This window comes from Engystomops pustulosus, chromosome 1 (assembly GCF_040894005.1).
Source record: "Engystomops pustulosus chromosome 1, aEngPut4.maternal, whole genome shotgun sequence".
In the NCBI taxonomy this organism is placed as follows: domain Eukaryota; kingdom Metazoa; phylum Chordata; class Amphibia; order Anura; family Leptodactylidae; genus Engystomops; species Engystomops pustulosus.
The window spans coordinates 235,264,251-235,288,107 of NC_092411.1; the positions used below are offsets into that span (position 1 = coordinate 235,264,251).

Here is a 23,857-nt window from a genome sequence, read left to right on the forward strand (position 1 = left end):
CCCCCTTGACATTGTCAGGGTGGCAGCAGAGGCAATTGGTTGCCTTGACAGCTGGGACCCTTGCCATAATCCCATGGCTATAGAGCAAGATCTATAGTAGATCCTACAAATGCAGATCCACTAAATTTCCAACACATTTCAATACTGTAGTATTGTTGTATATTGTATCAGCAATTAGACCTCCTAGGAGTCTAAAACAATAGTAAAATAAAATGTAAAAAAGGACATCTACCACCAGGATTGTGGTTGTAAACCAAGCACACTTACATGTTAGCGTGTGCCCCCTCTGGTAGGATCAGCTCTTCTTTTAGCTTCTCATGCCCTGTTGTTTTTTTTATTTATTTTTTTTACTCCAGGCTTTATTAGTAGCTATGGAGCTTGGAGCACCTCAGGCTTATTAGCATAATTTTTAAAGCCTTTTTTCTATAAAAAACAAGGACATAGGAAGATAAAAGATCTGCAGATCCTGCCAGAGGGGGCGCACACCAGTGTGTAAGTGGGCTTGGTTTACAATCCTCGATCCTGGTGGTAGATGCTTTTTAAAGAATTTTTAAAAAGTTCAAATCAAATACCCTTTCCCTTAAGCAGAAATAAAAATACACAAATGTAATCATAAGCATGTTGGATATCAAAATGCCCAAAATGATTACATAAAAATTTGAATAACGTGATTAAAAAACACATTCGATCCTTAAAATGGTAGCAATGAAAATGTCAGCGTGTCCCACAATAAATTACACAGATTTTGCTTAGTAACTACTAGAGATGAATGGACCCGACTTTTGGATTCAGGGTTGGGGTTTGGCTGCATGCCAGACATATTGCCCGATTGACAGGTGAACCGTCTGTCCAACAAACCGATGGCCCTAGCAACTAGCCATGGCTAAGATTGTCCAGGTCACGCGTCCAACCCGAATGTTGGGTCTGCTCATCTCTGGTTATTTCCTTTACTAGATTTACTACAAGCATAATAATCTTTGCTCTCTTTAACAGGCTGGTGATATAATCACTGAACTGGAATCGGTAGACGATGAATGGATAAGCGGAGAGCTGTATGGAAAAACTGGGATATTTCCAAAGAACTTTGTTCAAAAATGTTAGCACTATACAGCGGACATTGCATTGTACCCTCTCACAAAACAGACTATCACCTTCGGTGCCAACTGAACTTTTTATATAGATATAATGTGTGAGATTTTTGCACTATGTTTTTTTTTGTGTATATTTTTTTTTTTTATTATTATTATGTTGGATAAGATGTTTTTGTTCTGGTTTCTGTATGCGCTGTTTACCTGCTTGTTCTGTATGAAATACATCAAGTCCAGCCAGAGATGTTCAATGCATATCACAGGCCATGTAGCATTGTAAAGGGCTTCTAGAAAATGTCCTTGATTTCACTGGCCAAGAAACTCCAACTTTGGATCTACTTTACTTCTGGTCTACCCTGCAAACGATAGACACACATTTCTGCAAGTCCAGTGGTGTGACCAATGCTTGGTTAGATCCTGCAGAAATCATCTTACAGCCACATGGCCACGGGCTGTAGCTTTCTATGGAAAATGCCACCTTTCCACTGGGCCAGGATCTTCAGGGCTTGTAGTATCTGCAATCCATTTAGTGCCTGTGTACATTACAGCAACATGTGATACTCTATGAATGATTTCATTTCCCTCCATCACTACATTATCATTTTACGTTAGTACAAGTTGTCATTGTTTACTCGTTCTGGTATGCAAAATTGTTTCTAGAAACCATTCTTTTTGTACTGTCCATTTACTCTTATACAAAGCTTGCTTAGGCTCCACTTACTAATTCTAGTACAGTGGTGATCTGACCCTTGCATGAACCAACATCATCGCCCTTCTTGACCCTTAAAAAAAAAAAAAAATTATAAAAGAAATAATCGCCTTGGAAATAGTCCCGAGAACAGAAGTTGGGTAATAGAACGGAAGACTCGCACTCCATCACCTGAACCTAATGGTACAAAATTGTCCAACATTTCTTTAAGATGAGGTTATTTTTTTAATTCAGTCTTTTCTTAAATCTGGTTTCGATATATATATGATATAATTTGACAGGATTTTACAGACCACGCATGTTTAGGCTTTGCGAAGGTGATTTAATAAATGCCAAAACTGGAGGCAACACAACTTTTACGTATAATGTGAAGCTAGGACATGGGAAGAAGTTTGGATGTAGGTGCATCTATGAACTTTGAATGCCCAGATACAGGGTAACTTTAATGGATCTTTCTAATCATTCCTATAGACACTGTATACAATCCTACTTTTTATCAGGACTGCATCTTTTTCTATGTGATCAAACCTGCTAATGTAAAATATATAGAATAATGATGTGTCATGGTCAGACATGGTGAGTGTATGGAGTTGCACTTAAAACACCACTTCAGAACTGAATGTCTTTTACATGTTGTAAAGTCAAGGTAATAGAATGAGACAATTGCAATGTTTCCTTTTTCTTTATTGTAATTACTGCATCTCTTTATTACCGTGATATTGCATTAGCTGCCTATCCGCCATGATGAGCCACACATCTGAACTAGAGCTGACAAAGCAAACACTTTCTTACTCCCTGGTCAACAGCCAGTTTTATTTTCCCCTTTTCTGCTCTAGTGTTAAGCGATATTATAAGTGACCCCATGTGTCATAAATCAGCAATGCACTTTAAGGATCATGGCTGCTGTCTCCAGACTCCAGAGATTGTAACATATGGAAGTGGGGAATGAACTATGCCTTGGTAATAGCCCAGTGACTACAGGAGAGGAGTAGATCAAGACGTGACTATTTGTTTAGAATCTTTTATCGGGCAATTATGCATTACTGGAACGTTATGTAATAAAAAGTAATTTATAATATATCTGCTGTGAGTGAATGTTATTTTTTAATTCTGAGAATGAAACACATTTATAGCATCACGCCAATAATATTTTATCCCCCAAGTCTCTTCCTGGCTGTCCCTGCAGTTGTCACTTCTGGTTGTGCTGCTTATCTCTGAGAGTACAGTTTGTTAACACAAGAAATTCTATGAACTAAGACCTCTTCCACATGAACAAGTGCTGCTCACCCCTGCTTATTGTACTGTGGAAAGGCACCATAAGCATCTATGGGTACCAATATCCAGCCCCTATACTTTCACGTGAAAGGGGTTAAGCCACCCATATAATGGCTCCCATAGAGATCTATGGCGCCTGGTTGCTGTGCACACAGTGTCTTACAGCACCGTGATCGAGACAGGAGGGGTGCGATATGTGTATGAGGCCTGACTACTGGAGGGAGCATGAGATAATGTGATGCTATCCTGTGTAACTAGCAGGAGAGCTGTGTCCAGCACAGAAGTGAGGCAGACAAGCTCCTCTGTTCGTTCCCTATCAGATCTTCAATACTCCTGTACACAATTGTGCAACCGGCACCTAGTGCAAATGGAAGCATTATGCCAAAATATGATACAAAGCCTTCAGTGCCATGGTAGGTGTGTACGACTGCCAGTGAATAGAGCAGTGCAGATTTAGACTCCAAAGGGGGAAATTTACTATGGCTTCTCCGTAGATTTTTTGCATTGAAAGCATGCACATCACCCACTCAGGGTAGAGGCACCCTGAGGGTGAAGACACACATGGCGTTTTTAGGCCGTTTTTGGGTCGTTTTTAGTTTTTTAGATAGTTGAAAAACGCATGCGTTTTTTGAAAACGCATGCGTTTTTGACAGGTTTGAGCAATTATCTTAATTCAAACTGGTCAAAAACGCATGCGTTAACGATCTGAAAACGCACTAACTAAAAACGGCCCAAAAACGGCCTAAAAACGCCAAGTGTGTCTTCACCCTTAGGCTGTATTGACATGTAGCATTTTGTTTGCGTGTAACGCACAAGTTTTTCCAACAGCTAAAGAGTTTTGCTTAATTACATTGAGTTTACAATATGCTTGCATTAACATTTTAACGCTTGCGTTTAGATAAACGCAATGTTGACAATGTAATGAGCCAAATCTCTTCGCATTACGTAACAAACGTATGCAACATGTGAATGCAGCCTCTGGGCACCTTCCCATGTGGTGTTTCTCACGTTTTTAAGCGCATCCAAAACGAAAGATTGCGTTTGCAATGAAACATGCGTTTCAGGCGAACCCCCCTCCCACTTGTGTTTTGGATGCGTTTAAAAATGCAAGAAAAACACCATGTGGGAAGGTGCCCTCAGGGTGCATTCAAACCTTCAGTTTTTCAGAAGAGTGAAGAAATCAGGCAATACCTTTTTGTAAAGAAAAAAGTCAATACACAAAAAGGTATCGCCTGATTTCTTCACTCTTCTTCTGCTCTCCATGGCCAGCACGGTACAAATCTACACTATTGTTTTTCAGATGCAGTTTTCAAATCCAAAAGCTCCTCCACTCTTCGCTCCACGTTTGGACATTGGAAACTTCACAAATTCAGTTTTTCAGATGCAGACTTTTAAGGCCACCTCGCAAGCGATGACTTATAGCCACTAGGGGAATTATGCAAATGTTTTCCAAAGGGGCCCAGGAAAACATTGCCTCAATCCTGCATCATGTCATTAGGTTCCTGAAAGTCATGCTTTGTAGTAAGGGGGGTGCCTACAGGGTACCGAAAGAGACAATGACCCAAATTTACAAATGGCCGTGTGCCAGTTTTCTGTCACACTTCTTAAATACCTGTGCAAGCAGTGTCTGCCTGTGAATAATGCAGGGTGTGTCATGTGCGCCAGAAATGTCTCAAACACTTTGGCACTGTACTGCCACCAGGCCACCATTGCCATCTACGGGGGCCTATATGCAGTCACATGTAGGTCCCCATGAACGGCTGTGTGAATGAGCCCTAAATGTGCCCCAGTGTTTTCCTTATCCCATGGTGGAAAGCTTACTTGCATAGAGCTAGGCCAGTGGGGAGTTTCTTTTTTAACCCCTTCACGCTCCGTGGCGGATATATCCGCCACGGAGCGCAGTGACTTAGCGCTCAGTGGCGGATATATCCGCCACGGCGCTTATGCCGGCTCGGCTCTGGATCAGAGCCGAACCGGCATCGGGAAACACGGGGTGCCGGCTGTAACTAATAGCCGGCACCCCAGTGTAACACCCGCGATCGGAGTTGTCTCCGATCGCGGGTGCTTAACCCGTTAAATGCCGCGGTCAGCGCGACCGCGGCATCTAACAAGCATCTGGGGGGTCTTTCCCCCACGATCGCCCCCCCCGCACCGTTTTCGGGGGGCGCCGATCGTTGCCATAGCAACTCTGGGGTCCGATCTGGACCCCAGAGTTACTTGCAAGAATTGCCAGTAAGATGGCGTCTGTGACGTCATCTTACTGGCACAGTGCCAGCCTATGCAAGTGTATAGGCTGACACTGATAATACTCTGCAATACATCAGTATTGCAGAATATTATCATGAACAAGCAATCAGAGGATTTCTTGTTCATATCCCATGGTATAAAAGTGAAAAAGTAAAAAAAAAAAGTTATTCAATAAAAAAATAAAGTCATAAATCACTAAAAATGCCCCAAACCCCCAAAACATATAAAGAGACATATAACTCAAAAAAAAGTCTAAATCATAACACAAACCCCACATATATAGTATCACCGCGTCCGTAACAACCCGTAGAATAAAAGTAAATCATTATTGAACCCCCACGATAAACGCCGTAAAAAAAAACTGTTATAAACCCTCCAAAAATTATGATTTTTACCTTTTCAATCCCACAAAAAATGCTATAAAATGCGATCAAAAAACCATATGTACTCAGACATGATACTGGTGCAAAGTACAACATGTCCCGCAAAAAACAAGCCATCAACCAGCTCCGTAGCCAAAAAAGTAACAATGTTATGCCACTTGGAAGATGGCAATACAAAAATGATAGATTTTTCCCCACATTAGGGTTTTGTTTGACAAATTTAGTAAAACGTAAGAAAATATATTCATGTCTGGTATCCCCGTAATCGTATCGATCCATAGAATAAAGATAACAGGATTATTAGTCTATACGGTGAACACCAAAAAAAAAAAAGTAAAAAATCCAGTACAGAATTGATGCTTTTCTACTCCTGCCCTCAAAAAAAGTTCCTAAATTTTCAACAATAGGTGATACCAACCCCAAAATGGTAACAATGGAAAAAGCATCTCATCCCGCAAAAAAAATGCCGTCACATGGCCCCAATAACGAAAAAGCGAAAATTTTATAGCCTTCAAAAGGGGCCAATGAGGAAACTAAAATCCTGGCAGCTGCAGCGCCCTCCTTCCCTTCTGCACCTCGCTGTGCCCCCATAAAACAAGTCACAGCCACATGTGGGGGGTCGCTGCACTCAGGAGAAATTGTAGAACAAATTGTATGGTGGGTTTTCTCTTTTTATATTTTGGAAATGTGTAAATTTTAGTGCTAAATGAACGTATAAGGGAACAATATGACCATTCTAAATTTCACCTCCATTTTGATTCAATTACTATGAAGATCTCAAGGGGTTAACAATCTTCGTAAAAGCTGTTTCTGATAGCTTGAGGGGTGCAGATTTGAAATTTGGGTAGATTATATAGGGGGTTTTGATGCTAAATATGTAAAATTTCATTCAAAACTGTATTTATCCCCAAAATAGTCAATTCTGAAAATCCGGAAAAGCGATATTCTATTTGTAAGCCGCGTGACATCAAAATAAATTATCCAGACATTTCAGAAATTATGAAAATGTAAAGTAGACAAATGGGAAATGTTATTCAGTAACTTATTCAGGTGGTAAATCTATCTGCCTGAAAACGCAATGATTTAGAATTTCGAAAATGGCAAATTTTTCAAAAAATGTATCATATTTTCTTTTTTTTGTAAATAAACGCAAAACTTATCTGCCAGAATTTACCACTAAAATGAAGTACAACATGTGGGGAAAAAACAATCTCAGAATCGCTTTGATAAGTAACAGTGTTCAAAAGTTATAACCATATAAAGCGACGCAGGTCAGAATCCAAAAAATCGGGCTGAGCCTTAAGCTACAAAATGGCTGCGTCCTTAAGGGGTTAAAGGCTGGAACTAGTCTCAAACTCCCTTCATCGTATTCTGCACCATTAGTTTTGAACTAGAGACACATTATACCAGCTATTAGTTGGTCTAAGTTTTGTTTTCTGACTAAATTTTGGTGCTCAACTTGGGCCACACCCTTTCAGACTAGACAGAACTGTCCAAAAAAGGTCTAAAACCCCTAGAGGTGTGTTCACACATGGCAGTAATGCATGTGTTTTCAGATGCATTAGAACAACTGAGGAGATTTGCCCTATTACAAAACACACACTAACAGCTTTGTAATCAGGCAAAATCTCTTCATGTGTTCTGAAGTGTGTGAAAACGCATGTGTTACTGCCACAGGTGTACGCACCCTTAGGCCGGCGCCACACGTAGCACTTCCATAGAAACGCCGATGCGATCGGCCGAAGCCCGCCCCGGTGGGCGCGACTTTGTCTGCGTTTGCAAGCGCAGACAAAGCGCTACGTGTGGCGCCGGCCTTAATGTAGTGCACCACATCAGGTAGAAATTACTCAATTAGAATTTTTTTAAAATTAAAACTGATGCAAGAGTGAGGGGGCACTCCTCAATGGACCCTCCGATGGGACTATAGTCACCACTCTACATACAGAAAGGTAAATTTTGATCCAACATCTCAGAAAAAAGCCACCTATACTATAAAAACACTTTGGCAATATGTACACTATTCTTTATGGGATCCAGAAAGGACTCCTGATGACAGGAAAGGACTTGTGCTTGTTATATGCAGCAGACACCTGGCATTAACACATCAGTAACCTTACTACAGGTGTTAGAGGTTGTCTGGGATTTTGTTTTTTTTTTTAATTTAACCTATTCTAAACATGAATTTGCATTATACCATCAGTGCTGCAGACAAATCCACAATACGCTGTGCCTTTCCCACAGCCTAGAGATTAGCTTCAAGAGCTCCTGCCAGGCACATCTAGCTCTCCAAACCAAAAGGTCCTACCTCATTTACTATAGAAGGTTACTGTGCATGATTATATTGAAATGAGTCAGTGGCTCCTGTGAAATTGTGAATTAGATTACTCACCGGTAATTCTATTTCCGTTAGTCCACCATGACGGCCCAACCTGGAGGATGCCCCTTGACCTCTGCAGGGCCAGGAAGAAGAGAGGTTAAATGCCCCCCCCCCCCCCGCATCCTCCCGCCAGTGATTACAAAATAACCATGCTGAGGAAGATACAATCAGATTTATGAGTATGTTTGCTCCACATACAAAACTCATCTGAAAGCAAAAACACAGAAATAAGAATTTCCAACTGGGAGGGAAAATATATAGGCCGTCATGGTGGACTAACGGAAATAGAATTACCGGTGAGTAATCTAATTCACAATTTCCGCTTCGTCCCCCATGACGGCCCAACCTGGAGACTTACAAAATTAGTAAGCTTTTAGGGAGGGATTACAGCCTGTAACACCTTGCGCCCAAATGCCAGATCTTTTGATAAGTGCAAGTCCAGTCTATAATGCTTAGAGCAGTGATTTTCAACCTTTTTTGAGCCGCGGCACACTTTTTATACTTAGAAAATCCTGGGGCACACCACCAACTAAAATAGCACAAAATGACACTAAAACAGTCATAAAAGGCCTCCCTTTACTAATAAAAAACCCCTTGCGGCCTCCCTTTTCTAATTAAAAGTCCCTAGAGGCCCCCCTTTACTAATTAAGAGCCCCTAGCGGCCTCCCTTTACTAATTAAGAGCCCCCAGCGGCCTCCCTTTACTAATTAAGAGCCCCTAGCGGCCTCCCTTTACTAATTAAGAGCCCCTGGCGGCCTCCCTTTACTAATAAAAAGTCCCTAGCTGCCTCCCTTTACTAATAAAAAGTCCCTAGCGGCCTCCCTTTACTAATAAAAAGTCCCTAGCGGCCTCCCTTTAATAATAAAAAGCCCCTAGCTGCCTCCCTTTACTAATAAAATGCCTCTAGCTGCCTCCCTTTACTAATAAAATGCCCCTAGCTGCCTCACTTTACTAATAAAATGCCCCTAGCTGCCTCCCTTGACTAATAAAAAGGCCCTAGCTGCCTCCCTTTACTAATAAAAAGGCCCTAGCTGCCTCCCTTGACTAATAAAAAGCCCCTGGCGGCCTCCCTTTACTAATAAAAAGCCCCTAGCTGCCTCCCTTTACTAATAAAAAGTCCCTAGCTGCCTCCCTTTATTAATAAAAAGTCCCTAGCGGCCTCCCTTTAATAATAAAAAGCCCCTAGCTGCCTCCCTTTACTAATAAAATGCCCCTAGCTGCCTCCCTTTACTAATAAAATGCCCCTAGCTGCCTCCCTTTACTAATTAAGAGCCCCTAGCGGCCTCCCTTTACTAATAAAATGCCCCTAGCTGCCTCCCTTTACTAATAAAATGCCCCTGGCGGCCTCCCTTTACTAATAAAAAGCCCCTAGCTGCCTCCCTTTACTAATAAAAAGGCCCTAGCTGCCTCCCTTTACTAATAAAAAGGCCCTAGCTGCCTCCCTTTACTAATAAAAAGGCCCTAGCTGCCTCCCTTTACTAATAAAAAGGCCCTAGCTGCCTCCCTTTACTAATAAAAAGCCCCTAGCTGCCTCCCTTTACTAATAAAAAGCCCCTGGCGGCCTCCCTTTACTAATAAAAAGGCCCTAGCTGCCTCCCTTTACTAATAAAAACCTCTAGCGGCCCCCATTTACTAATTAAAAGACCCTAGCGGTCTCCCTTTACAAATTAAGAGCCCCTAGCGGCCTCCCTTTACAAATTAAGAGCCCGTAGCGGCCTTCCTTTACAAATTAAGAGCCCGTAGCGGCCTCTCTTTACTAGTTAAAAGGCCCTAGAGACCCCCCTTTACTAATTAAAAGGCCCTAGAGACCCCCCTTTACTAATTAAAAGGCCCTAGAAGCCCCCCTTTACTAATTAAAAGGCCCTAGAGGCCCCCCTTTACTAATTAAAAGGCCCTAGAGGCCTCCCTTTACTAATTAAAAGGCCCTAGAGGCCCCCCTTTACTAATTAAAAGGCCCTAGAGGCCCCCCTTTACTAATTAAAAGCCCCAGCCTACCTTTACTAATAAAAAAAAAAAAGACCCTAGCTTCCTTCCCTATACAAATAATAACCCTATATACTTACCCTTGATGTCTTCTTCCACGTACCTTCACTCCTAATGGCGATCCGCTCACCTTCTGTAGCTCCTGCACCGCGCGCCTCTGGTCACGTGACTTACGCGACCTGACGTCAGGTCGCGTCAGTCACGTGACATGGGCCGCGCGGTACAGGAGCTACAGAAGATGGGTGGATCGCCGGCGCGGGGCATGGAGGTAAGTATGGGGCAGAAAACGGGGGGGCGGCGGCAGCTCGACCCCGGGGATCTTTCCCCCGCGGCACACTCAACCTTGTGTCGCGGCACACTAGTGTGCCGCGGCACACAGGTTGAAAATCACTGGCTTAGAGAACGTAGTAGATGAAGACCATGTTGCAGCCCTGCAAATCTGATCCAGTGACGCCCCTCTTCTTTCCGCCCAGGATGTGGACATAGCCCTGGTCGAGTGAGCTCGGATTCCTGATGGTATCGGTATTTTCTGTAGGTCGTAGCATGAAGCAATCGCCAGTCTCAGCCATCTTGCGATAGTTGCCTTCGACGCCTTCTTTCCCTTATTTTTCCCTGAAATTGGATGAAAAGATTAGAGTCAATATGCCAGGCCTCAGTGATCTGTAAGTATTTTAGGACAGAACGTCTTACATCCAAAGAACTCCATTCTCGTTCTCTTGCTGAGGAAGGGTTCTCGCAGAAGGAGGGCAGGATAATCTCCTGGTTCCTATGGAAGTCAGAAACCACCTTGGGAACAAAATTTGGATCCAACATCAATACAATTCTATCATCTAGAATTTTCATGTAGGGTTCCCTAATCGATATAGCCTGAAGTTCACCTAACCTTCTAGCAGAAGTGATGGCTATCAGGAAAACCGTCTTAAGTGTTAAGTTCTTTATACTGGAGGAGTCAATAGGTTCGAATGGTTCCTTCATTAAGGCATTCAAGACTAGAGTTAAGTCCCATGCTGATGATTTAACAGTCTGGGGCTTTAACCTAGAAGTTGCTTTAATAAACCTCTTGACCCACCTGTGCTCGATGAGAGGCTGGTCGAAGAAAGCACTAAGCGCCGACACCTGGACCTTCAGGGTGCTGGTGGACAATCCCAGCTCCAAACCCCTTTGAAGAAATTCTGCACCTGCAAGATATTAAGGTTAGCCTGGGAAGGTGGACTGTCCTTACAGAAGGAACAGAACCTCTTCCATATCTTATGGTAGATGGCAAAAGTGACTGGTTTCCTACTGGCCTTCAGGGTCTTGATGACTTCAGACGAGAGTCCCTGAGAACTTAGGAAACTGGATTCAGGATCCAGGCAGCCAGCTGCAATTTTCCCGGATTTGGATGATGGATTGGACCCTGATGTAGTAGGTCCTTGGACAGTGGAAGAATGACTGGATCCTGTGGCGACATTCTTCTCAAGAGTGGATACCAGCTTTTCTTCGGCCAGTTTGGGCAGATGAAAATGGCTCTGGTGTTTTCCTGGAATATCTTTCTCAGGACCCTGGCGATCAGGGGAATTGGGGGGAAGGCGTAGGCTAGTGGAATGTCCCAGGAGTGAGAGAAGGCGTCCAGCTGTTCCTTGTTCTCCCCTTTTTCCAGAGAAAAATAACGCGGGCATTTGGTATTTTCCCTTGTTGCGAACAGGTCCACTAGAGGATAGCCCCACAAAGATGTTAGCTCCTGGAAGATCTCCTCCTTGAGACTCCACTCGTTTGGTAGGATCTTTCTTCTGCTTAGAAAGTCTGCCCTTGAGTTCTCCGTGCCCTTTAGATGGGTGGCAGATATTGACAGGGTGTGTTGTTCTGTTGTCCGACAGAATGAGAAGGTGATGGTGGGCGAGAAGAGGAGTGTTTGCGCTGAGGGCTTCCCATACTGCTTGCAGCTCCCGGAAATTTGAGGACCTTCTTGTAATCTCCTCCGTCCAGGTACCCTGGGAAAAATGCTGAGGCATAACTGCCCCCCAGCCCCTCTGGCTTGCATCTGTTTGGATTGGAATATAAGGGCTGTTTGACCAAAATATTCCCTTCCTCAGATTTCCGTCTTCCAACCACCATAACAGGTCTTTCTTGACGGCAGGTGGAATCGGGATTTTCCTGTCCAGATCCTCCTGTCTTCTGTTCCAGGATCTTAAGATCCATCCCTGGAGTGTTCTGGAATGGGCCTGGCACCAGGCTACCGAGGAGATGCAGGCTGTTAGAGAGCCCAGGATCTTCATTGCCTCTCTGATGGAGATCACCGATTTTTTCCTGAACATCGTTATCAGATCCTTGATGTGGTCCCCCTTGTCCTGTGGAAGGAACGACATTTGGTAAACAGAGTTCAAGTTTACTCCCAGGAATTTCCTCACAGTAGCTGGGGAAAGTTCTGATTTCTGATAATTTACTATCCATCCCAGTTTTTCTAAAGTTTTCAGGGTGAGATCTCTTGAAAAGAGTAAGCTCTCTCTGTCTTGGCCAATAACAAGCAGGTCGTCTAGGTACGGGACGATCAGTACGTCCTGTAGTCTGAGAGACGCCACCACCTCTGCCATCACCTTTGTAAAGGTTCTTGGTGCAGATGATATTCCAAAGGAAAATGCACAAAATTGAAAGTGTAGTGTAGAACCCTCTGGAGACAGGACAGAAAACCTTAGAAATCTCTGTGAGAAAGGGTGTATAGGGATGTGATAGTATGCATCTTTTAAGTCTATAGTGCACATTAATGCATCTCTGTGAATAATGTGTGTGGCTGATCTTACCGACTCCATCCTGAATTTTCGGTAGACGATACATTCGTTGAGACCTCTCAAGTTGATGATTAGCCGGTTTGTGCCAATCGGTTTCTTTACCAAAAAAAGAGAAGAGTAAAAACCAGATTTCTCTTGATCTTGTGGGACAGGTATAATCACTCCAAATGACAAAAGGGAGGTTACTTTTTGCCATATTAAGTTGTGGGATGTAGGTGACATAGATGACAAAGGTGGCATGTATTTTGTAGGGGGAAGCTTGAAGAATTCGATATTGTAACCATGCAGTAAGATATCTAAGACCCAGAGATTTAAAGTGATCTTTGTCCATTCTCCTCTGAACCTTAGCAATCTTCCCCCTACTATGGCATCATTGTTTTTTGTTTCTATTAGGGTCTGTTGGGGTGGAGAACAGAAACCCTCTCCCTTTACCTCCTTTCGGGTAGCTCCAGCGTCCCCTTTTCCCTTTATCCTTGTAGGAATCCTTTTTAAAATCCTGAAAGGGCTGCTTCTTGGGTATCGATCTCTCAGGAAAGCCCTTCTTCTTATCTGATGCTCTCTCAAGTATAGCATCCAATTCTGGCCCAAACACGAATTCCCCTGAGAAGGGGAGGCTGCACAATTTTGCTTTGGACCGGATATCACCATTCCACTGTTTCAGCCACAGTGCCCGTCGTGTAGAATTAGTGAGTGCTCCCTCCTTGGAAGCAAAACGGATTCCCTCGGCCGCTGAATCTGCAAGGAAAGCTGTTGCTGATTTTAGCAAAGGAAAGTTCTCCAAGGATTGTTGACCTTGGAGTTCCCTCCTTGATGTGGGATTCCAGTTCATTTAGCCAGTACAGCAAGTTCCTCGCCACTGAGGTAGAAGCTAAATTAGTCTTCAGATTGAGCATGGATGTCTCCCAGGCCTTCCTTAACAGAGAGTCAGACTTCCTATCCATCGGGTCCTTTAATTGTGCCGCGTCTTCAAATGGAAGATCAGTCTTCTTTACTATTTTTGTGACTTGCACATCCATTTTTGGACAATTGTCCCACACCTTGGACTCCTCTGGCTCAAAAACAAGTCTCTTCTTAAAGTTTTTGGACACAATGACTCTCTTTTCTGGCTCTCGCCATTCCTCTGAAACCAGCTCCTTTAAGGTGTCGTTCAGAGGGAACACCCTCTGACGTTTTGCCTTTAATCCCCCAAATAATTCTTCCTCCTTAGACCTGGGAGGGAGAATCTCCTCGATTTCCAGGGTCTGCCTTATTGCCTTTAAGAGACCATCAAGTTCCTCAAACTGAAACAGATGACGTGTATCCTCTGTTTTTTGTGAGTCCATAGGATCATCATCTTCCACATATGAGCATGAGGGAGCTTCAGAGTCATCCCCCTCCTCAGATATAGAAGAATCCGGCTCCACTCTAGGTTTCTTACTCGGTGGGGATGTAGCAGCAGCCACTGAAGAGCTTATTTTCTCCTCAATAAACCCCTTCAATTCATCTAAGAAGGACGTTTTTTCCTCTCATAGGATTGACGATGCAAGACTTGCAAATCGGCTTTTTGTATGAGTCAGACAGAGTGAGCACACGTTACACTTCCCAAGTCGACTTTTCTCGGGTTTTTCAGACCTGCTTGTCTTATCCCCTTTATCCTCCTTGCCTTTCCCTTTAGACCCCTGGTCTTTCTCCTGAAAAGGCAAGCGGAGGATAATAAATGACCCGCTATCTTTACACACAGTAAAAAAGCCCAAACCTGCACAGATGACCCCACTTACAGGGACCGGAGGATGCAGGGAGGTTGGGTCTGCCTCATCAGCCATCATAGAGCCGGGGGAAGCACACAGGAAAGTTCAGAAAACACAACAACACGGGAGCACCGCAGCGTCACACACAGATCTTAGACCTGAGATCAGTGTGACTAACCTGCTCCAGGTGTCTTAAATACCTTAATGGGGAGCCCATCCCCCTATAGAGGCCACCACGCCGTGCTCCCGTTCCCAAGGATGCATTGCGGTCCTGTGAACCGCTACTTCCGGTCTACTTCGAGGACGCCGGGAAATGTAGTTTCTTCGGCCGCCGCGCGCCCACACTAGGATCGCGGAGCGGCGGCCAAGGTAAACGGACTGGAAGGGCAGCGAAAGGGAAGGCACGAAGCCGACCAAACGCCCCAGCCCCCCGGGATTTAGCCAGCCAGGACTACCCGTGAGTTCCCTATGGAATCTTCGCCCCCGTGGAGGAGAGAGGGCACCTCTCTTGTCCTGCCTCAGCAGGGACAGGAAGAACACTGGCGGGAGGATATGGGGGGGGGGGGGGGGGGGGGGAGCATGTAACCTCTCTTCTTCCTGTCCCTGCAGAGGTCAAGGGGCATCCTCCAGGTTGGGCCGTCATGGGGGACTTAGCGGAAATATAAAATGACCCCCACTCTGCATTGTAATAGAGTGAATTGAGTCAGTCTGGTGTTCCTGAGCGAAGCCAAGTCAGGCTACAACAGCCTCTTCCTCTCGTAGCTATGCCCCCTGCACAGTCCATACCACGTCTGTGCTGCAGCTTGGTAGGTGGCATGGAGGAAGGAGGTGCTGAAGCCCGACTCAGGTCATCTCAGGAACACCTGGTCAACTCAAATCACAGGCTTACAATGCTGAGGCGTCATTTTATAATTCAGTAACAACTCATTTCAACAACATGCAAAGCAACTCACTAGAGGAAATGCTGTGGGACCTTTGGTGTGGTGTGCAAGATGTGCTTCATGGGTTTCCTTCAAAACATTGAGCCTTAGGATTTAATACCCTGTTTCCCCTAAAATAAGACATCCCCCGAAAATAAGACCCAGTACAATATTGTTCAGGCTTAGAAATATAAGGCCTCAGCCATTGCAGCAGCTCCCCCCATGCCATATATTAGCATTAGGAAATCTTTTAGATGCTGCAGAAGGTTGTGACATGGGGAAGAATTCATGGAAGTCCATTTTTTATTGCGCAAATTCGGAAAACCTGTCAAAAACGGATGTTTTTTAAAAACGCATGCTTTTTTTTTTAACGGACTGCTTAAAAACAGACCAAAAACTGTTTCAAAACGCCATGTGTGGCATCACCCTAAAGGTCATTTATGGAAAGTGCTTTTACTAAACATGAGACTGGGGCCAATAATTCTAACAGAAATGGAGTCACAAGAAATACAGCATGAAATTCAGAGTTGAGAGTCATAAGGATGTTAGAGTCATTTGAGAGTTTGTAGAGTCATATGGATATTAGAGAAGTAGATTTTTTTTGTTTATAAATGTAATTTCTTGTTCAAGACATCCCCTGAAAGACCTAGTGTCTCTTTAGGAGCAAAAATTAAGACTCTTATTTTCGTGGAAACAGGGTAGCACTGGCAGTGGTACCAAGTACTTCTTAGTACTCCCCCCTAATTTATGAGATCAGAAGTGTCAGAGCCAAAACTGTTCTAGTTGCTCATGGCAACCAACCAGAGCTCAGCTTTTAGAAAATAAATTGCTGTGGGAAAATGAAATATGAGCTCTGATTAAGTTACCTAGTTGCTCATGGCAACCAAACACTTCTGATAAATCATTTATCATTACAGGTCCCCCTAGTCAGGCTTTCAGACACTAGATGTTAATAACCATTTAGAAAAACCTTCAAAGTGAAGAAACTCCTTTAAAAATCATTGATTGTAGAATAGAAAAAACCCATCACACAACATATAGAACAGTTTGTTTATTGTTTTCAGGCTACTTCTGATCAAGCATCTCAGACAGACTCCTGTACGGGAGGCTCATATCCATCAGCACGGTCAACTTTGGTGCCTGTTTCATCACCGGATGGCTTTCCACTGCCACCTTCCCCATGGAGCTCCATAAGTTTGCCCACTGCAAAAAAAATTGAGAATAAATCCATTAACCATTTCATAACATTAAAAATGCATAAAAAAGTTTTAGCCACCAATTTTATATATTAGAGATTATATCCAGTAAACCACAAAAATGTTGATCATCTAACCTCCCCCAATCACTAAATTCTGCACAATACAATCACATAATTGCAATTCATTTATCCTTTTTGTGACAAGTAGAGGGAATCTGCTCTTGTTAGAGTTCAAAAGCAACAGGGAGATTGACATTACAGAGACCTATAAAGATTTGAACACATCTGCGTGTGGAAATAGGTTCTCGTTATTCCTTTTTTCCCCCCTCCACAAATTTTAGTTTCTCCTCCTGCCTCCCACTAAACTGACAAGCAGAATTATAACTTACTATGTTAGAACAACCCTTTTAAAGCCAATATGAGGAGAGCAGGAAATATTATAATCTTTATTTATATAGTGCCAAATTCTGTAGTGCTTTACAAATCATCAAGATTTGGTCTTCTACCTTATATAGGTTATATAGTGTATAGTTACTTGACAAATCGACAAGTTGTATTGTGGTTCAGTGAAAATGTTAACAGAAAAGGTTCAGCTGTGGACAACTTACGCTCAAATTTAGGCTTTTTCAACATCTTGACTTTACGCACATAGACATCATGAAGAGGGTAGATAGACTGGCAGGCCTTTTCAATGTCTTTGCCTATACTGTCTGGAATCCTAAAAAGGAAAAGAAAAAAAAGTCAGAAAAATTTAAATAAAACCAATTACACAAAATATCTCCCAAAGCTAAACATAATGCAAGCCTAAGTAGCCACTCTCACTACCTGGGGAAGGACGAATGTACCCAATTCATGGAATTCCAACTGCAAGACTGATGCACATGTTGGGAATCTTAAAGTAACAGATTTAATGCTGTATCTGTACTGTGAATCTAAAGTAGGTGCTGTACCAATGTACCCACAGGTTCCAGCAGGATTACCCATCTATTGGAATACTATGTTTTTCCATAAATATCTTGCTGGAAAAAGTAAATAAATCAGACAAGCAAATTTCAACACTCGATGTTGAACACACTGCTACAATCAATCGATGCTACTGATGGCAGCAAATAGAACCAAGATAGGTTTCACATACTTAAAGGGCACCTACCACCACAAATCTACCTATAAAGGTAGATCGGGTGGTAGGTGAATCAATGGGACGTGAGGAGAGCCCTTTTAAGGGCTAATCCTCACGTCCCCGCACTGTTTTATAAACTTTTATTACCCTAATATGTTAATTTACTTATGCGGCTACCGGGGCGTGGAGTAGCCGCATCTGAGGTTACACGAGGCGGCTACTCCACGCCCCGGTAGCCACATTACCCCTCCTACTCACCATGTTCGGCGCGCAGCTGCTCGTAGCTGCGCGCCCTCGTCCGCCGATCCTGCCGTCTGCGCATGCGCAGAACAGCAGGATCGGCGGACGAGGGCGCGCAGCTACGAGCAGCTGCGCGCCGAACATGGTGAGTAGGAGGGGTAATGTGCCTACCGGGGCGTGGAGTAGCCGCCTCGTGTAACCTCAGATGCGGCTACTCCACGCCCCAGTAGCCGCATAAGTAAATTAACATATTAGGGTAATAAAAGTTTATAAAACAGTGCGGGGACGTGAGGATTAGCCCTTAAAAGGGCTCTCCTCACGTCCCATTGATTCACCTACCACCCGATCTACCTTTATAGGTAGATTTGTGGTGGTAGGTGCCCTTTAAAAGTTCTAACAAGTTCTGGAAAAGGGTAGTACTAATAAGGAAGAATGGAACCACGGTGGGAGCATCCTTTAAACATTAATGAAATAAATCATCAGTGACTATTTCACGAAGACTAGCAATCTAGTTCACAAGACTTGAATTTAGGGAAGCGTTCACACTCTGCTTGTGTTGTGTTTTTGTACCAGCATCTGCAGGGAGGGGCTTGACCCATGACATTAATTTCTACTGAAACTCTTGAATGGGAAAAAGCTTCTTGGGGAACATTTACATAAAGTGTCGGTGTCTGCATTGCTTTGTTGCGGACCTGCTCTCGGGAAAAAAGATACACATTTACTATTGTGGAGCTGTGCAGATACATTTCTGGCCCCCAAGACTACAAGCTACAACAGACCATAGAACAAACAAACCCCTTCATAGGCCTGCAATTGTCACCACTGCCAGAAACACTGTGCGCCAACTAACCAATCTTGACCACAAAGGTTGACCCAAACCTGTTAGCAGAAACTGACCTAATCAGCCACTTATGCTCTCAAGCATGTTTAAACCTTCCAGATGTTTCTTGCAGAGCTCAGAGTGGTGGCATCTTCCAGAAAATTAACTAGGAAGTGAGATTGGATGTATAAAGTGAGATTGAGTTTAGCACGGAGGTCATGCTCTCCATCATGCACCAGACTTTAAAGCTCTACATCCAGGGACATCTTACGAAAGCTCCTGAAGTACAGTTAGGGGGAACAGTCTCACATTTTCAGGATGTTGCCATCAGACTGCTATAAGAGAAACATGATCTTGAAGGTGATAATATGCATGACAACATATTGGAAGGGATTAGGCCAAATTCTGCTGTCTGGTTCCCTTTAAGCCCCAAAGTCTATTGCAGGCAAAAGTACACTTGTTAATTATCCATTAAGCTGTTCCCACCAGCCTTCTAGACACTGTACAAAGCAGTCAGGCACATGCTCCATTGTTCCTTAAAGGAAACCTACCACTTGACGTAGGTGGTGTAAGATTCATGTCAAGGGCACAAGCTGCCCAAAACGCGTCGGCGTTAACCTGCCAACCCCACTATGTTTTTAATTCATTTGGAATAAAGATATTGATTTTACGGAAGTGCTGCGATCTACTTTCACTACGACTCTATGCTACATCTGCGGTCCCAGCAGACATTGCGATTGCACTCCGGGTGTGCTGGATTCACATGGCCGATTTTACTCCTCGGTGCCGGGATCTATCGAGACCTACGAAAGGGTGAGCCGCACGTACACATTTTTTTTGTTTTTTCGCTATGTAAGATACATTTACCGAGCACAAGCTCAGGGTGAGCTGCTGACGGTGCTTACTTTCATTAATGTCCTAAACCGCTGTATCGCGGATTAAACACTTTTTAAACTTTATAGCTGAAGCTGCTTCGGCGCACCATGCGCCTACATAGGAAATGCCAGGGAGCTGTGCGCACGGTCGCACACATGGTGTGCCGAAGCTTCTTCGGCTGTAAAGAATAAAAAAGTGTTTAAACCGCGATACAGCGGTTTAGGACACTAATGAAAGTAAGCACCGGCACCAGCTCACCCCGAGCTGGTGCTCGGTATTTCCATCTTACACCTACCACTTCAAGTGGTAGGTTTCCTTTAATCATTGTGATTAAAGTTTGAATTTGGAGTCAGAGGCGCAAGGGCTGGCAAAGATGGGTTAAAAAGTAATCAGTATCACAGTCTGCAGGTAAGCATTATATACAAGGGGGTTGAAAGATATACTAGATAAAACTGCATCAGACAAAAATTCAGAGGAACTGTGCATGGAACTCAAGTGGGAAACTCAGAAGATCTCAAAATGGTAATCATAGACATCATTTGGGACCGAAACAAATTGTCATCATTGTTTCCCACAAGAATCCATTAAAGTTACAGTAAAAATTATAACTAAAGGCAGAGGAGAAACTTACAATTTGTTAACAACTTCCTTCAAGTCATTGGTCTGGACTTCCCTGGTCATGATTTCCATCATCTTCTTACGAATCTGACGCACTTGTTGGTGCTGGGCATAGGAAGTCTTTCTGATCTGATTGTTGCGTTTTTTTGTGAATCCAACACAGAAAAGACGGAGAAGGTAGCCATCTGTAGTCTTCACATCGACATGTGCTTCAATCATGGTCTAAGTGAACAGAGCTCAGCATCAGCAATCATTAAACAACTAGATATGGACAAGGAGTCTCAGTCACATTAGGTATTCAAGTCCACTAAAAGAAACAGGCAAGGCACTGGCCCAACAATCTGCTGCTGGGTATTACACCACCAGCTCAGGCCTACTGTTTAAGCTGAAAACTAGAATGTGAATGGCACTGCCCCCTTTAAACTTCAGGGACTATGATGAGTTCTTGTTACTGTAGGAGTGCTGATCATCAGGGTTGTGCGTTATTCACAGAAATCAAGTATTGGAATCCCCCTCATGTGCCACCACACTCCAGAGGTGGTTTTGGGTCCTGCACACTAAGAGAAGCTCTGGGCACCCCAGGACCTGCTTCATACAATACAAGGCTTTTGGAAACCAGGAACCAACACAGTAGGCAAAGTCCCCTGGAAAATGGAACATACCAGGTCCGAGGCGGCCAGTCTATGGATGAATCGGGCCCGATCAACTCACACCCCAGAACTTCCGTTTACACAAGGCCCAAAACCAGGGGTACTGCACCAATGCTGGAGTGGGGCAAGTTCTTTCCTACCACCGGGCAGTTTTCATATTTACAGAAATACCCTTTAAGTTAGTATCTTCATAAATATCCAATAGTTCTACAAGTAAAACCGACAAAGCTCCTCAACAAGCTTTGGTACCTACAAGGTTTTGAATGAGAATAGAAAGACAACTATAGTTATGCAGCAGGGAACGTCAGAACGATCTCATGGGTAATGATTGTAATCATTGGCCATCATTTGGGACCGAAACATTTTGTCATCATTTGTTCCCTTGAAATCTAATACTTCCATCTACATATTAAAAATTTAATGCAGAGCCACAAAGTAACCATATTACCGGGTACTTCCAGTCTAGCTCTGATGCAACAACACTTCCAGAGAGATGGCAAATATATTGGTAGGCCCATGCATACCTGCCATTTCTTGACCATGGAGCACATCTTGTCACGGGTCAGATCCATGCCATGGAAGTTGGTAAGGCAGTTCTTGCCCTGGACATCTTCTGTGATCAGCTTGAATTTACGGAAGGCAACTTCATCGTTCTGCAGATCAGCCAGGCTAACCTCGAACACACGACCCTTAAGTCCATCAGAGGCAATTTCTGTTAGGAGCAGAAGATAGGAAATACTGAGCATTTACTGAGACTTCTCAAAATTAAATTTATTGAGAGAAATGGGAAAGTCAGAACAATTTCAAGGTGCTAATCAGAGAAGTTATCTGGGACCAAAACATTTTGACATTTTCCCTTTTAATACAAATGTACGAGGCATAAATATTATGACACCAATACAACAAGGACACCGCAACTTGGCACACGTGGAGCTATAGACACCAGCATTATAAATTTGTCAATAGAAAGTGCCTGCACCTACACAGATGATCCACTACAGCAAACATTTTAATGCAAGTCCCAAGCTCATTTAAAAAAAAAAAAAAACTCCCACGGGTGCAGTGGATTAGGCAGGAAGAAAATCACTTTCTGCCATCCCAACATGCAGAATGCTCAACTAAAGTCCATATTTATGACGCTTCAAAATGTATTGTATTTCCAGCACTAGATTGGTGTCCAAATATATAAACCCCAAACCTAGGAAGACATTTATGACAGGTAGGCTATTAAAGGGGCTGTCTCATGTGCCAAAACCAAGTCAGACTAAGGTGCAATGGGACTCCCTATGATGAGGATACAGGGCCGCTGCACAGGTTGTCTCATGCAGTAGTGTAACTACTGACACTGCCAAGGACAGGACAAAGGTAGAGAACCTATATATGTCAGAAAATAAAATACTAATGTATTTTTGTAATTTGAAATTGCACCCCAGAACCATAAGGACTCCCAACACCCAAGTACATAAAATGGTGAGAAACTGATGTCCCACAAGTATAGAGCAAACTACTTGTATGCTGAACACTATGAACTACACACTCACCCCTACACATAAACATGTCACAAGGTACAAGAGTCACGCTTAGAATCAAACCTCTTGAAGATGTCTACAAGGAAGTGTTAAAGTGAATGTAAATGTAAGTTTTGCAACATGGAATAACAGGTATAAGATCCAGGATGGACAAAGTACTAATACTATCCCCGTACTGACCCTGCTGTACACTGTATACACACTGTACACATACAGGGCATTGGGCTCATCTGTCACTGGAGTAAAAGTTGCAGCAAAGTCTTGCACAAAATCACAGTTTATTGCTGTCTGTGGCAGCAGATTCCTCACTACATGTGGGCACCACACCAGCCCCCAGCACATGCCACACCAGGTAGGTGTCTGGTCACTTACTTGTCCCCTGTGTCCGTGTTACGAGAGTCTTCCCGAGGTTGCGGATGTTGAACATTGCCGGGGCCTTGACATCGTACCAGTCCTTCTTGGAGAAAGGGTCCACACTGCGAACAGACAGGACACATGTGACATGCTGCCCGGGCTATACACAGAGGCCTCTGCAGCCTCCGCCACACACAGCACAGCGGACCATGGAGCCGGGAGAAGCACAATCCGCCTCACAGCCACGCCATCCTGTCCTCTCACCCCCTCCTCACCGCCCCGGCCGCTGCCCTGCATGTCTCCCCGCACAGCCCAGGCCATATTACTACTTACATCTTCTTCTTGGCGCCCTTTTTTCCGCCTTTGGTCAGCCGCTTGTTCTTGCCGACTGCCATCTTGCTGAGCTGGGAGAGAAAGAGGAAGCACAGGCCGCACACGCGAGATTTCAGAGCGAGAGAAGACCAGCGAGACGAGGCCGCCGTGTGTCCTCCAGAAGGACGGGGACCTCTAGCGGCGGCGCGAGTCACTGCAGGGACGGGAAGGCGAGAGCAATGCTGGAGCCTGTGTGCTGCTGGTAGTTGTAGAAGGCTTGTGTGAGACAGGGTGTTACTCATTCATGTATGGGCCGATTACTGCACAAAGTGTAACCCTCATTTGAGATAAATTTTTATATTGTGTGTGAGGCAATGTCGTAAACATTTTTTTAATATATTTCATTAACAGATTCTGCTTAGTGTGTAACTAGATCAAGCCTTCCATAGAGGAGAGGGAGACCTTGGGGCACATTTACTTACCCGGCCATAGGAGTTCACGAAGTACGGAGTGTCCAATGATAATGCTCTCTGCTGCCATTCACGAAGATCGTGCGCCTGATATAGTGGATGTGTCGCTTCTTTTGCTCTTTAAAGGAAACCTACCACTTAAAAGTGGCAGTTCTAACCCACAGATACATGACACCAGCTCAGGGAGAGCTGGTGC

The 23,857-nt window shown here is 43.9% G+C and overlaps 2 protein-coding genes and 3 non-coding genes across 6 annotated transcripts in view; 1 reads left to right on the forward strand and 4 right to left on the reverse strand.

Moving 5' to 3' along the window:
• Positions 1–2,877, forward strand: part of SH3D19 (SH3 domain containing 19) — a 76,392-nt gene extending 73,515 nt beyond the window's left edge. For both annotated transcript variants that reach the window (XM_072121436.1, XM_072121445.1), the window contains exon 21: positions 994–2,877. In XM_072121436.1, coding sequence (XP_071977537.1) covers positions 994–1,101 — 108 coding nt within the window. In that variant the 3' untranslated portion in view covers positions 1,102–2,877. The remainder of the gene's footprint in view (positions 1–993) is intronic.
• Positions 2,878–16,510: 13,633 nt separating this feature from the next.
• Positions 16,511–23,370, reverse strand: RPS3A (ribosomal protein S3A). The gene is made up of 6 exons (XM_072121467.1): positions 23,213–23,370; positions 22,898–23,001; positions 21,521–21,708; positions 20,360–20,568; positions 17,281–17,390; positions 16,511–16,677 (listed from the first exon to the last, which is right to left on the reverse strand). Exons 1-6 carry the CDS (start codon positions 23,272–23,274, stop codon positions 16,559–16,561), a joined length of 792 nt encoding a protein of 263 aa, XP_071977568.1. The 5' UTR covers positions 23,275–23,370; the 3' UTR covers positions 16,511–16,558.
• LOC140087616 (small nucleolar RNA SNORD73) lies at positions 20,229–20,298 on the reverse strand. The gene has a single exon (XR_011850017.1). It is a non-coding gene; the product is annotated as a small nucleolar RNA SNORD73 (small nucleolar RNA).
• LOC140087594 (small nucleolar RNA SNORD73) lies at positions 21,297–21,375 on the reverse strand. Its single transcript, XR_011850016.1, has one exon. It is a non-coding gene; the product is annotated as a small nucleolar RNA SNORD73 (small nucleolar RNA).
• On the reverse strand, positions 21,785–21,855 carry LOC140087627 (small nucleolar RNA SNORD73). The gene has a single exon (XR_011850018.1). It is a non-coding gene; the product is annotated as a small nucleolar RNA SNORD73 (small nucleolar RNA).
• Positions 23,371–23,857: the final 487 nt, after the last annotated feature.

Coding starts and splice junctions, on each gene's coding strand:
- RPS3A (XM_072121467.1), bottom strand. CDS start 23,274: ATGGCAGTCGGCAAGAACAAGCGGCTGACCAAAGGCGGAAAAAAGGGC. Junction 17,391..20,359: donor AAGGAAGTTGTTAACAAATT/GTAAGTTTCTCC, acceptor TTTCCTTTTTAG/GATTCCAGACAGTATAGGCA. Junction 16,678..17,280: donor GAAAAAGCCTAAATTTGAGC/GTAAGTTGTCCA, acceptor TTTTTTTTGCAG/TGGGCAAACTTATGGAGCTC.